The sequence below is a fragment of the Suncus etruscus genome, chromosome 10, assembly GCF_024139225.1.
Source record: "Suncus etruscus isolate mSunEtr1 chromosome 10, mSunEtr1.pri.cur, whole genome shotgun sequence".
NCBI classification, from domain to species: Eukaryota; Metazoa; Chordata; class Mammalia; order Eulipotyphla; family Soricidae; genus Suncus; species Suncus etruscus.
This window is the reverse complement of record NC_064857.1, coordinates 54,179,141-54,191,914: the sequence shown is the minus strand read 5'-3', so window position 1 is coordinate 54,191,914 and position 12,774 is coordinate 54,179,141. Positions and strand designations below refer to the sequence as shown.

General features: G+C 46.3%; 1 protein-coding gene across 6 annotated transcripts in view; it reads right to left on the bottom strand.

The window, feature by feature from the left end:
• The window catches only part of TRAK1 (trafficking kinesin protein 1), a 119,121-nt gene that overhangs the window by 16,164 nt on the left and 90,183 nt on the right, over positions 1-12,774 (bottom strand). For all 6 annotated transcript variants that reach the window (XM_049782394.1, XM_049782395.1, XM_049782396.1 and 3 more), the window contains 6 exons: positions 12,262-12,392; positions 11,399-11,473; positions 10,765-10,902; positions 6,747-6,823; positions 3,665-3,901; positions 958-1,271 (listed from right to left, as the gene is read on the bottom strand). In XM_049782394.1, the coding sequence (XP_049638351.1) occupies positions 958-1,271; positions 3,665-3,901; positions 6,747-6,823; positions 10,765-10,902; positions 11,399-11,473; positions 12,262-12,392 (972 nt within the window). The remainder of the gene's footprint in view (positions 1-957; positions 1,272-3,664; positions 3,902-6,746; positions 6,824-10,764; positions 10,903-11,398; positions 11,474-12,261; positions 12,393-12,774) is intronic.

The following is a 12,774-nucleotide window of genomic DNA, read 5'->3' as shown; positions in this document are numbered from 1 at the left end:
GCCTCTTGGGCCCCATGAGTTAGAAGCCAAGAGCCTTGCTCTGGACACATACTTCATGGGAAGAAGCCCTACACCCATGGCTGGAGTATAAACAAGCAGTCTTACAAAGGCAAATCAAATTCAGGGTGTTCCTAAACAAACCAATAAAAGCTACTCTTTGAGCCCACTCTAACTCCATGTACCCACAACATTTCTTTTTTTGTTTTTGTTTTTGTTTGTTTTGGGGCCACACCCGGCAGTGCTCAGGGGTTACTCCTGGATCTGCTCAGAAATCACTCCTGGCAGGCTTGGAGGACCATATAGGATGCCAGGGATCGAACCCTGGTCTGCCACATGCAAGGCAAATGCCCTACCCGTTGTACTATCACTCTAGCCCCTTCCCACAGTATCTATATGAAGTCAAGACATTCATACCTAGTTCTGTACCGGTTAATTTTCAAGTACGTGAGCAGAGCTTCTTCCCCTCATTTAATTTTTTTTTGGGGGGGCATACTTGGCGATACTCAGGGCTTATGCCTGGCTGTATGCTCAGGCATTACTCCTGGTAGTGCTTGAGGGACCATAAGGGATGCTGGGGTTTGAACCCTGGTCAGCCACATGCAAGGCAAACACCGTACCCATTATACTATTGCTCCAGCTCCCTCATTTAATTTCTAAGGCTCTAGATGCAAAAGGAATAACTAGAACCACAACATTCACATGCCGGTTTCTTTGGCTGGGTTGGCTGATTGTTAGTAGTGGTGCCTAAGTAAGTGCCTTTCCAACCCTGCACAAGGGTTGCAGAGGGGTGCCTAGTTGGGGGGTGCCCTCAGAGGAACTCAAACCAGCAGCGTGGGTGACTATCCCTGAAGAAGAAGGAGTAGGTGTTACAGAGGTTCCCTGCTTTCCGATGGTGGATCAGGGACCACAGGGAGTCACTGAGGAGGACAGAGAGGGGCCGAGGCCCCTTGTGATCACCTTCCAGCGGCTTCACAATCTGGAGTTTCTCTGGCAGGTAGGAGCGGCTGCTGAAGGACATGCCGGAGAAGCCGGTGAACTCCGAGAGGCGTGAGTGCGTGCCCAGGGACATGATGCTCTCGGTGGGCGTGAGGGAGCCGCTGGGAAGCTCGCCCTTTTCCGCCAGGTCCCTGAGTTTCCTCTCCTGCTCCTCCTCGAAGAACCTCCTTTCGGAGAGGTAATTCTCTCGGCGCAGGGATAGTCGCCTCAGCGCAATCTCCAGGTCATGAGAGCCAGGGGTGCCTGGAGTCCCTGGCTTCTTGCGGTCTTCATTTCTGCAAGGAAGAGGATATGGGATGAACATGCAATTCCCATGCAGAGTACAAGGTAGAGCCAAAACGTTTCAAAATACCAACAGGAGGTGCCATGCGCTATACACGATAAAGCCAAGGCCTTCCTGGCACAACAGGAGAGGGCACTATGCAGAACACAGGTACCAACTACACCAGTAGAGGACACCATGCCAGAGCACTGATGTACTGCATCAACAAGGGGCACCAAGAATGCACAAGACCTTCCCGCTTCACCAACAGGGAGCACTGTGAAGAAGACCAGTTACTATACCAGCAGAGGACTATGCAGAGCACAACATACTGTACCAGTAGGAGGCGCCATGTAGTGTACAGGTAGACCCAAGGCCTTTCTGCTAAATGCTTGCATGTAGGATTTCCTAAAGAGGCCAAGGAAGGCAAGCTGTTTATATCTGGCCAAAATATGGCTAGATATTTTCATGTCTAGAAAACCTAATTTCTTTATAAAGTCTCTTCATCTCTCCATTTTGGACTTCCTGATCCATGTGGAAGACTGCTGAGAGAGACCCCAGCAAACTTAATCAGCTTAATCCCATCAAGGTTCAATGACAAAGTAGGAGGAGCCTGAAGCTTTACTTCGAGGCCATGCACATCTCCCAGTCCATGACCCCCCCACCACAACACACAGTAAAAGTAAAAAGAAAAAAGAAAAAAGTAAAAGACACACTACTAGCGTGTCAATGGGGAAACAACACCAGACAACAGCATGCATAGAGAATGAAGATGGAAGCTCTGATGTCTCAGAGAGTACCAATCACATAGTTAACCTCTCAGACAAGGCGTTTCAAGTACAAATATGGAGTATGTTCACAGAAGTCAAAGAAAGAATAGATCAAACTGAAGAGAACACTAAGATAGAAATCCAAAAACTCCAAACTGAAATAACAGGACTGAAGACTCAGTAGACTAAATTAAAAATTCAATGGAAAGCCTCTCCAGCAGAGTAACAGCAGCTGAGGACAGAATCATCGAGCTGGAAGATGAGATGCAGAACAACTCCATGCAGCAGAAGAGGCTGGAAAAGAACCTTAAAGCAAATGATCAGACGATGGAAAAAAAATACTCAAAGAATGTGAACAGATGAAAATAGAAAACCTTGACAAATTCAACAGAAACAACATAAGGAGTTGGAGTCATTGGAGTCATATGGGTCATTGGAGTCCCAGAGACCCAGGAAGAAAATCCCCAGAATCAACAGTCAAGGACATCATTACAGAGAAACTCCCAGAGCTAAAGATGGCATGCAACCAAATTCTGTATGTCCGAAGAGTACCAGCTAAAAGAGACCCAAAGAAAAGCACCCCTAGAAAACCTAATTCCTTTATTAGGTTTTGATCCCCAGCTTTTTTTTTTTTTTCTTTTTTGGAGGAAGGGTGAGTAAGGATCCCTAAGGTGGAATGAAAATTTTCCTGTAAAATCCAGTCCTTGTAAGACTCTGCCTCTTGATCCTTTGGGGGGAAAATCTTCAAACTGCTGAAGTGGGTGGAGTTGATTCTAAGCCATTTCCTTCAGCTCTGAATTGAAGGCACCAAGAATTCAAACACAATCCAACCAAGTGATTCTTTGGTGAACTGAATTAATGGTGTCCTAGGAGAAGGGTACAGAGTAGGCAGTGCTGGGGACAGGGCTTTTTCAGGATTGCAGGACCAAAAAGGACAGATGATGTCCAAGGAAGATCTACCCCATGGACAACTGGTGTGTGCTCTGCACCCCTCCAGATTCTGGACAGAACAACAAGAGAGAATCTGAGTCCTCTTTGGCCTTTCAAGATACAAGGGGATTCATGACAAACGCCATTTCTGCATCCTAAATATAGTAAAGGTCTAACAGGAAAAAAAAAATCACTCTTTCATACTCCCCCCACTAGCATCTTACAGAAAGCAGACTGCCTGTTGCATCTTTTGCTCTACATTTGTTTGTATTTTCTGATGTTTGTTTGTTTGTTGGTGGTGGTGGAGTTGGGGAGAACATCCAGCAGTGCTCAGGGATCACTCCTGGTGAGGGTCAGGGGACCATATGGGAAGCTACAGATTGAACTGGTATTGGCCATGTGCAAAGCAAGCACCCTACTTACTGACTGTACTCTTGTTTTTGCTTTATGATCATACTCGATAGCGCCTGGAGGACCAGAGATCAAACCTGAGGTTTCCATATGCGAAGCATAAACTCCAATCTATTAAACTCTCTCCCAGGCACCAGTTGTCAGGGTTTTAGCATCAACTGATAGTTTGAGATGGAAATCACCTTTACTTCTAGGGTGACTTCGGTCAGCCTCCTTTCTTCTGATTACCAAACCCATGTTCCACAACTGCTTACCCACTTGACAGAAAGGTAGAAAGAACCTTCCAGCAACTCACCCCTGGTCTTCGGCCTCAGCCTCCAGAATGATGCTGCTGGTCTTGTTGTCGAGGATGATGTTGCTGACATCACTGCCATAGAAGCTAGAGCGGGGGGTGCTGACACAGCTGGACAGGAGGGAGTTCATGGCCGAGGATTGGTTGGAGCCAGGGATGTTCATGGGCGAGGGTGTCAGGGATCGCTGCTTTACCACCTGGTTGATGGTCCGCACTGTCTCGAAGACACGCTTCTGGTGCCTGGGGGGAACAGAATGCATCCCCATGCATTAGCACAAGCAAAAAAGGGCCTGGGAATTTGTCATCCTTAGCCCACACCCCAATCCTCTTCATTGGGGACTCTGATAGGAGATACTCTGGCCCCCACAGCTCCATCTCAGGCCTTATTTGAGGCCAGACATAGGTAGGCAATTCCTATGCAAGACTATGACTAAAGGATTGCTACCAGGGTGACAGGATTTTCCACTTCCCTTCAACTTGACCTACTAGTAACAACACCCCCATGACACTTTCTGATTCTAATATGTTTCTTTCCTTCAGAAGAGTCCCTGGAAGGCAAACTCAACAGAGGTGAGCAGTGTCCACTTCTAGGCATGTAATGCGGTGGCAAGTGCTCATACAATTAAAGGACACTGGGCATTCACCATCTAACAGGAAAGAATGAACATCCTAGTAGTCTGTATAGACAATGCTCTAAGAGCAGAATTCTGCTCTTCACAGTGCTCTTTAGCTTAGTCCTTTTCCTAACAACTTGAGTTTTTTTGGAAATGATGTTTATTACTTAAAGATAAAAAACTTAGCAGTAGCCAGTCCCTGAACTTCGGGCTTGGGAGGTCTCTCTCCCTTCCCGGAGCAAGATTTTAGCCGGCATGGACGGCCAGCTGGCAGACCCCTCATGGGCCAGCGGCCTTTAAGTCCAGCCCAGGGTCAGGGGGGTCCGCAATTGGGTCACACGACCTCCCTCTCCCCCATTCCTCCGGATCTCCAGGTGGGTTTCTGGGAGGAGCTGACGGGGCACTCTGGGTTTTTCCCCACCCCCAGGCCGGACCGGGACACTGGCCTAGGGTTGGGCTTAGGGGGTGGAGCTGGATCTGGTGGGTGGCAGAGAGGGGCTCAGCTATATCAGTATGTCACTGGTAATCTCATACCAGTCTACATTTTGCAAACCGCGCGGGGGCGCTAGAACATTTGCTCCTTCCAACCTTCAGTACCCCCGATTTACCCTTCTTTAACTTCAGTAACACATAGTTCTTATCTCTAATCTAAGACATACAGCATATCTAACAAATCCCAGAACTATTTAGAAGGACACAAATTGAACACATATCTTTTGAATATTTTGTGGGTATTTTCTTTAACTGATGTAACTCTGTATATATTCTTCTACCATGATGTTTCTATTCACTTTTCATCTTATCTTTTCTTTGTAAGCTGTTAAGTAAGGATTGTTGGTGGAACTGTCCCTCAGTTTGATGCCTATGATTGAACTATGTCATGGAAATTTCTGGTCTTGTCCCTATTGCCTTTAGATGCACCAATAATGCCCCATGGCATTGATCCTTGTTTGCATAGACACATTAAAATGGGAAAAAAAATACATACAGATAAGTTCTTATCTAATAAATCTCAGTACAATGTACCTTACACCCTGAACATTGACATAATGAACTGGCACAGGCTTCAGAAGAATGGGCATCCTCCATACACGCCGGAACCAGGCAAGCTATCTACGAAACATCCAAGGTCTTTTAGAACAACAGCGGGAAGCAGTCCTCTACCAGGAAAGACACTACCAAGGGTCTGACATCGACCTCTTATAAAGAGACTTCCGTTTCCACCGAGAAGACTTGATAGCAACAATGACCTGCTCTACAGGACATGGTTCTCTCTAGTGCCCCTTAAGTGGGAGGTGAAACGAGAGGATGCTATGCACCATCCTGACTGCAATATGGGACATGCAGACTCCAGGATCTTTAACACAGAAGCATGATACCAACAACAGAGACTATGTGAGGAATGGAGGTGTATTGCCACTACAGAGGATGACTTGAATTGAACAAACTAATTTGCCTGGAGCCTAGAGTCAATCCTGTGCCAGGAAACTTCAGGGTTAGGGTCTTGTATTTAGACCATAATTTGTCTTTCCATGTCCCTTATGTTTTGGTGGGCCTATGCAAACAAATGCCACTTGAATACCATTTTTTACTATGTTCCCTTGACTCCAACCCTTAAGAAAAACAAGCCACTAAAACTTTTGAGGTTAACTTAAACTAGGTAGTATGTACATGGAACTAGAGAAATGTACTTTGCCCTCAATGTTTAAGGAGCTACATAAGTATAATGTCTATAGATTATATTGTGTGCTGCTAAGAAATAGTATGTACTACAACTGGGGATCTGAGGGACAAGTAATTGTACTGTACATGGGTTCAGTTTTGTTTTTCTAAATGCTCTTTGGCTGAAAGTTCAAGGCTGGGACATCATCGATGGGACTACCGAGAATGCTGTTTATGGGTGATTGGGCTTCCACTGTAACTTTACCCTGTCCTCTTCTTTACATCTTTGTTGTCATAATTAAAATAAAAAAAATATGAAAAAAAAAAAACTTAGCAGTAGGGGATGGGGTGGGGAGAGAGTCTGAGAAAGAGACAGAGAATGGGAAAGAGTGTGAGAAATAAAGAGATAGAGAAAGAGTGAGTATACAGGGATTAAGACACTTATCTTGTACCTCAACCTGGTTCTATCCTTGGCACTCTACATAGGAATGAAGCTTGAGCACCAGTGAATGTGACCCCAAAACCAAAACCCTAATAACCTGATTGGTAGAATCTAGACAGGCTTGTGCTAACACACATAGGAGGCCTGTCTCTTCATTCTTCACTTTCCAGAAGGTATGACCTATCTTTGGATCCAGCGAGAGGAGATAGGCAATTTCTGCAGACTCTTTTGCTTTTCAAACTCTGGCCCACGCCCAAGGTAGAACCACAGTGACCCAGCAGATGTCTCAGCCCCTGTACTACAGGTTGGGACACCCAAAGCAGAGGTCTCAGGAATGGGAAGGGGAGGACTTAGGATGGAGCCATACGCAATGTCAGGAGACTCTGGCTCTTCCAGCTGCAGCTCCTTGCGCATCGTTCCCTCGATCTCTGCTGCCAGGGAGTCCTGGGGAAAATCAAAAAGACACAAATAAGTGAACAAAGAGAGGTATGAGGCCTGACTAGTCACTAGAACATGAGCCCAGGCCTCAGCAGCCTACAGTCTCCATGGTACATAATCCACAATCCCTATTGCTGGAGCCCAGTCAGGTTCTCAGTGCAGATGAGGATGATGAAGCCCCTTGGCTCCGGAGCAGCTGAGGGTCTGAAAAGAAAACACTGCGTCCCCTGTCCCAGCTGTAGAACTGCAGTAGTGGCCACGGGAGAGGCCAGGGAATCACGTGGACACCAGAGCTGTGGGACTATAAGAGCCTCTGCTCTCTTGTCCCCCTCCTTCCTCCCTCCCCTGCTCCCTCTCCACTCATTCCCATCCCTCTTCTGCTCCCACCCCCATCTCCCTTCTGAGCTCTGTCTCTTCCACAGGTGGACAACTCCCAGCAGAATAAGCCCAGAAAAGTTCTCTGGGTTGTTTTGAGTCTCTCTCTAGCCAGGCTGTGAATTTTGTGGGTCCGGGGATGCTCACTGATCCCTTCTTATCTTCCTGGTAGGCCCTTCACCCAACCAACTGTAGGCTGCCTAGGGATTGTTCCCAGCTCCCAACCTCACCAGGCAGGCCTGTCCTCACCCATTTGACACTCAGGGATTACTCCTGGCGATGTGCTCGGAAATTGCTCCTGGCTTGGGGGGACCATATGGGACTGTGGGGGATCAAACCGTGGCCCATCCTAGGCTAGCACTTACAAGGCAGATACCTTACCTCTAGAACCACCGTTCTGGCCCTTCAGATGAATACTTCAGAGGGCCAGATGGCTTTCCTAGATTGTAGCCTATGATCATTTGCCAGCACCATACAGTGCCCCAGCACAACCAGGTGTGGCCCTGATGGTCCTCAGCACCCTGGCTTCAGCTGACTTACACCATCAGAACCAAACACTGAGCTTTAGGCCCACACAGCATGGTCAGCTATAAGGCCCCAGAACCCCCTAAGCTCTGCTTGGAAGGATCCCCAAAATAAAGTAGTCGTTTTGTTATGTTATTGCTGTTTGAGTCACACCTAGTGCTGCTTGGGGGTTACTTCTAGCAGTACTCAAGGGATCATGAGATGCAGAGGATTAAACCCAGGACTCTAGCATGCAAAGTACCTGCTGTAACCTCTTAAGCCATCTCCTTGGTTCCAATGATTAATAAGTAGAACCCCAAAGAAGCCAGACTTAGTACACTAGTGACAAGAACAAATAACATTTGTGATATAGTAACATATTGGATTAGGATTTGGGATTGGTAATTTCTGCCATTTTGAAGAGGAGATTAATAGTATTTTTGAGGCATTGGCAAAAGCTGAGCCATACTGTGGAAATAGTTATGACAGCGGGTGGCGATAAAAATATCCCTGGGGAATACTGTCAACCTTCATATAGAAAGAAAATACTAAATACAGTTCAGGCTTGTGAGAATATCAAAGAGACTCTTTCCTCAAGTTCATGGGCCCCCTAACCCAGTCTGTGAATTCTAGACTAAGAACAACCACAAGGCAAGGAAATCTGAAATACCTTTGGCAAAGTAGCTCATTCACTGCTCATTCAACAGTGAAGACCAGCTGTGAACAGGTGGGGGCACTAAGAGTAAGACTACATGCTGCATGTCCTTCCTGGCTTCTTTTCTAGCACCACAGGATCCCCAAGTGATGCTTGGCTGGCCCTGGTGGTCCTCAGCACAAAAAGGGCTAAATGGCTCCATACTCTGGGGCCCTATTCCTGAACTGTCTATCCTAATTGACCAAGAATCATCAGATAGTGGACCCCCCCAGGGCCCCTGAGCACCACATGAAGGTTAAAAATTAATAAATAAATAGGGGCCTGTAGAGATAGCACAGTGGTGTTTGCCTTGCAAGCAGCCGATCCGGGTCCAAAGGTGGTTGGTTCGAATCCTGGTGTCCCATATGGTCCCCCGTGCCTGCCAGGAGCTATTTATGAGCAGACAGCCAGGAGTAACCCTTGAGCACCGCCAGGTGTGGCCCAAAAAACAAAAAAAAAATTAATAAATAAATAAAATATAAGTCATCTTCCAAATCAAGATAGCAAACAAAACCTTAGCAAACAAAGAAGCAAAAGCTCTCTCCAAGAGAAACCCATGAGAAACTTATTATTTAACCTTCTTAGGTAATGGTGTAACTTTAAAAATGCAAGTTTAATAGAGGCCCTACCCACTTTCTTTTAAACAGAACCATAGAACATAAATCATATTGTTCTGCCTCATATTTCTATGTCTTCCTACACACTGAGGGAAAAAATGGACGAGACCCAGGTGCCAAGAAGTCTTAGGAGCACTGAGTGGAAATAAAAAATGGTCAAACCTAAATACCCAACCCACAATCAAAGACAATAGAATCAAAAGACCTAAACTATAACCAGCTATACTAGCAGTCCGGGGGCTAAGAGTGGAGGTATGAGATGCACACTAGGAACTATGGTGGAGGGAGGTCAACACTGGTGGTGGAAATGGCCCTAATTCACTGTTACTATCTACCTTAAATACAACTGTGAAAGACTTGTAATTCACATTGATCTCAATAAAAATTACTTTTTAAAAAATGCAGGTCCTAGGACCAGAAAGATTAGTACAGGCTTAAGGTTTTTTGCCTTGCATGTAATGGTCTCTGCTTCAATGCTGGGCACCATATAATCCTGAGTACTGCCAGGAATGACCCCTGGTCATTTGCTCTTCTCTCTCCACCTACCCTCCCAATTGATGATCTACTAAGCACCTTTGAATCAAACACACAGAACACTGGGCTACGGACAAAGTATTCAAGACCTGGGAGAAGGGAGAGCAAGTCAGACCTAGGGCTTTGGGCTGGTAGAGAAAGAAATGAGCAAAGCTTAGAAAAAACAACCTACTGGGAAAGGTTTGGGGATAGGGGCTTTAGTTAGGGTGCAGAGAAACAGCTACTTAATCCTCCTTCCTAGCCCTGTTCCCCTACAGTCCTAACAGGGGACCCAGGCTCGGCTAACCCAAGGAAACTGGAAATCTTTTGAAAAAGCAAAAAATGCCAAGCCAGCACAGAGAACTAATTTTTCCACTCAAGATACTGGCTGCTGTGTCAGATCAACTCCCAGGAGAAAATGAACAAGCAGCTACAGAACCAGCAGGCCTGAGCAGCCGATCTAAGACTTATGGGGTGGCCATGGGTGGCCAAACCATGGAGCAAAGGGGGTCAGGGGAAGGTGGCTAAACCTGCCTTACAGGCACAAGGCTGCAGTCTCCATCTATCCAGAGATAGTACCTGGAACCCTTGATGCTGCAGCCACGGTAGATGAGCACCCAACTAATATGTGTGACCCACTGTGAGTGTTGACACTGAATGTGCATGCCATGCAAACAAGATATGTAAGCTCCAGCCATCGTGACAACAAAAAAAGGGGGGTGGGGAGTAGAAATCACATCTTCCAAATATTTGAGATGGCCCCTCCTCCAAATTCTCTGAATCTTTTCCATCAGAAAGACAGAAGATGGTTGGGAATAGAAGATAAAGAAGCTGAGCTCTCACAAAGTTACACCACCAATCATTCCCTCTTTTTCTTTTTCCCTCCTTCCCTTCTTACTTTCTTCCTCCTTACCTCCCTTCCTCCTTCCTTCTTTCTTTTCCCCTCCTTTCACCCTCCTTCCCTCACTTTCTGGTTCCTTTTTACTTCCTCCCTCTTTCCTTCTTCTACTTTCTTTCCTCCCTTTCCCCTACCTTTCCTCCTTCATTCCTTCCTTCCCTTACATATTTCTTCTCTCCTTCCCTTCTTCCTTTAAAAAAAAAAAAAAAAGACTACCACCAACCAGCCTCACAAAACTGAATTCAGCAAGAAGCTGCCTGTGACTCAAAACCAGGCCTCACCACCACCCAGACTCAAGCACCCCGGTTGCCCTGGAGAGGACAGAGAGGGATCAGGGAGAACTCACCATGGGGAAGAGGCCAAGTGAGTGGTAGCGCCGTGAGGCAGTGCTGGGCATGGTCTTGTTGCGGAGGTTCTTGAGTTCCTCCTGTGCCTCATGCAGCATCTCCATGCACTCCGCATACTTGTCTTCCAGTTCCCGCAGCTGTGGGGTCAGGGAGAGATGGAGGGGGTTCCTGAGCATCCACAAACACAAATGGCAGAGAGATCCCAGTCTGCAGAGGAACTGGAGCTCTGCAAAACCAGAGTTCACAGGACCCACATGTTTTTTCTCTTACAGACTCAAAAATCTTTTTGCAAGCCAATAAGAGATCAAACAGCTCTAAGAGAGATCCTTGGGGCAGGCTATAACCACTTTATTTCCAACCACACCGCTGCATAGGATTCTTTCTCTGTCATGTCTCTTTTATTACAGTATCTGTGAGGGTCCCAGGCCAAGCTTCTGGTCAATGCCATCTTGTTTAAGGATGTAAATGGTTGCATCTCCTAGGCGCTCACCCCAGGACTATAAAAACTGGAGATGGCACTGGAGAGGATGTATGATGGTAGATACAATTATTACATGGTGGTGAGGTTGGACACAACCCATGTTCTGGTAGTGGAAGTGAGGCCCCTGAACTGGGACAAGGCATGACACTCACCTCTGCTGTGAGCTGCCTCTGAGCATCCTTGGCAGCACCCAAGTGCTGGGCCAACTCTTCATTTTCCACAGCGCACTGAAAGAACAAGCCAGAGGCTGTCATCTCCTTTTCCCAATTACCTTAAGGCCTCTACCCTTCACCATCCAGCAATTGTTTCTGATGATGCCAGATTCCCAGAGTGAGAATTTTTCTTATCCTTAAGTAAAAATTCATCTTTTGAATTTTTTTTATTTTGTTTTTATTGGGCCATACCTAGCAATGCTCTGGATTATTCCTGGCATTGTACATAGGAATAACTCCTGATGGTTCTCAGGGAACAATATGAGATTCTGGGGGTCAAACCTAGGTTGGCTGTGTGCTAGACAAGTGCCATAAACACTATACTCTCCCTCTAGTCCCCAAAACTGATCTGAGGTCAAAGTCCTTCCTTTGTCCAGTTAGTCTCTAGAGCATTCCCCCTGTCCCGCCCACACTCTGGACAAGGTGGATTTAAGGGACTGATGTGGGATGTTTAAAATAGTATTTGTTATTCTATTTTAAATCAAAGCAGATAGTAGGTGTTGCTACAGCACACAATAGGTCTACTTTGTAAGAGTGAACAGTAGGCCAGCTGATTCTGAAGCTGAACTCCCTACTCACTCTCCATGGATGTTTTCTTAATAAATTCTATAGCTATGTAGATTATTCTTAGGAGGTAAGTAGGAACATATGAATATACAACCCTGATTGGTTTTATGCTACGGAACTTGCTGAGCCTTTTTTTTTTTCCCAATTGAGCACTAGCAACTTCTACCATATAAAGCAAAGGGGCACATACTGCATTTGGGATAAGTGCCTGTAACCCTTTTCTGAATCAGCCTCACCACTTTGGCCTTCTTCTGCAAATCCACTATTTGTGACAGTAGGTGGGTGATCTCCTCCTGCTGGCGTGCAGCATCTTCCGTCTTCTTGGCCAACTCTTCTGAGATACTGGCAATCTGCACATTGGCATCCCCTGGCACCAAGAAAGGGCAATTACCAAAGCTGGTCAAATCCTTAGGGGTATGCCCAGAGATGTGTTATGAACAAAAATAAAGCATCTTTTTTTGTTTTGTTTTTAGTTTTGGTTTTTGGGTCACACCCGGCAGTGCTCAGGGGTTACTCCTGGCTCTACACTCAGAAATCGCTCGTGGCATGCTCGGGGGGGGGGGGGGGGGATCATATGGGATGGCAGAATTGGAACCACAGTCCTTCTAAAAGCAAGGCAAACGCCTTACCTCCATGCTATCTCTCCAGCCCCAAAAATAAAGCATCTTAGTGACATGAAAGGGCAAGTCAAGAGGGGAGTTGGGACAATAGTACCCAGGATCTGCCAGATGGAAGCATACCACTTGCTT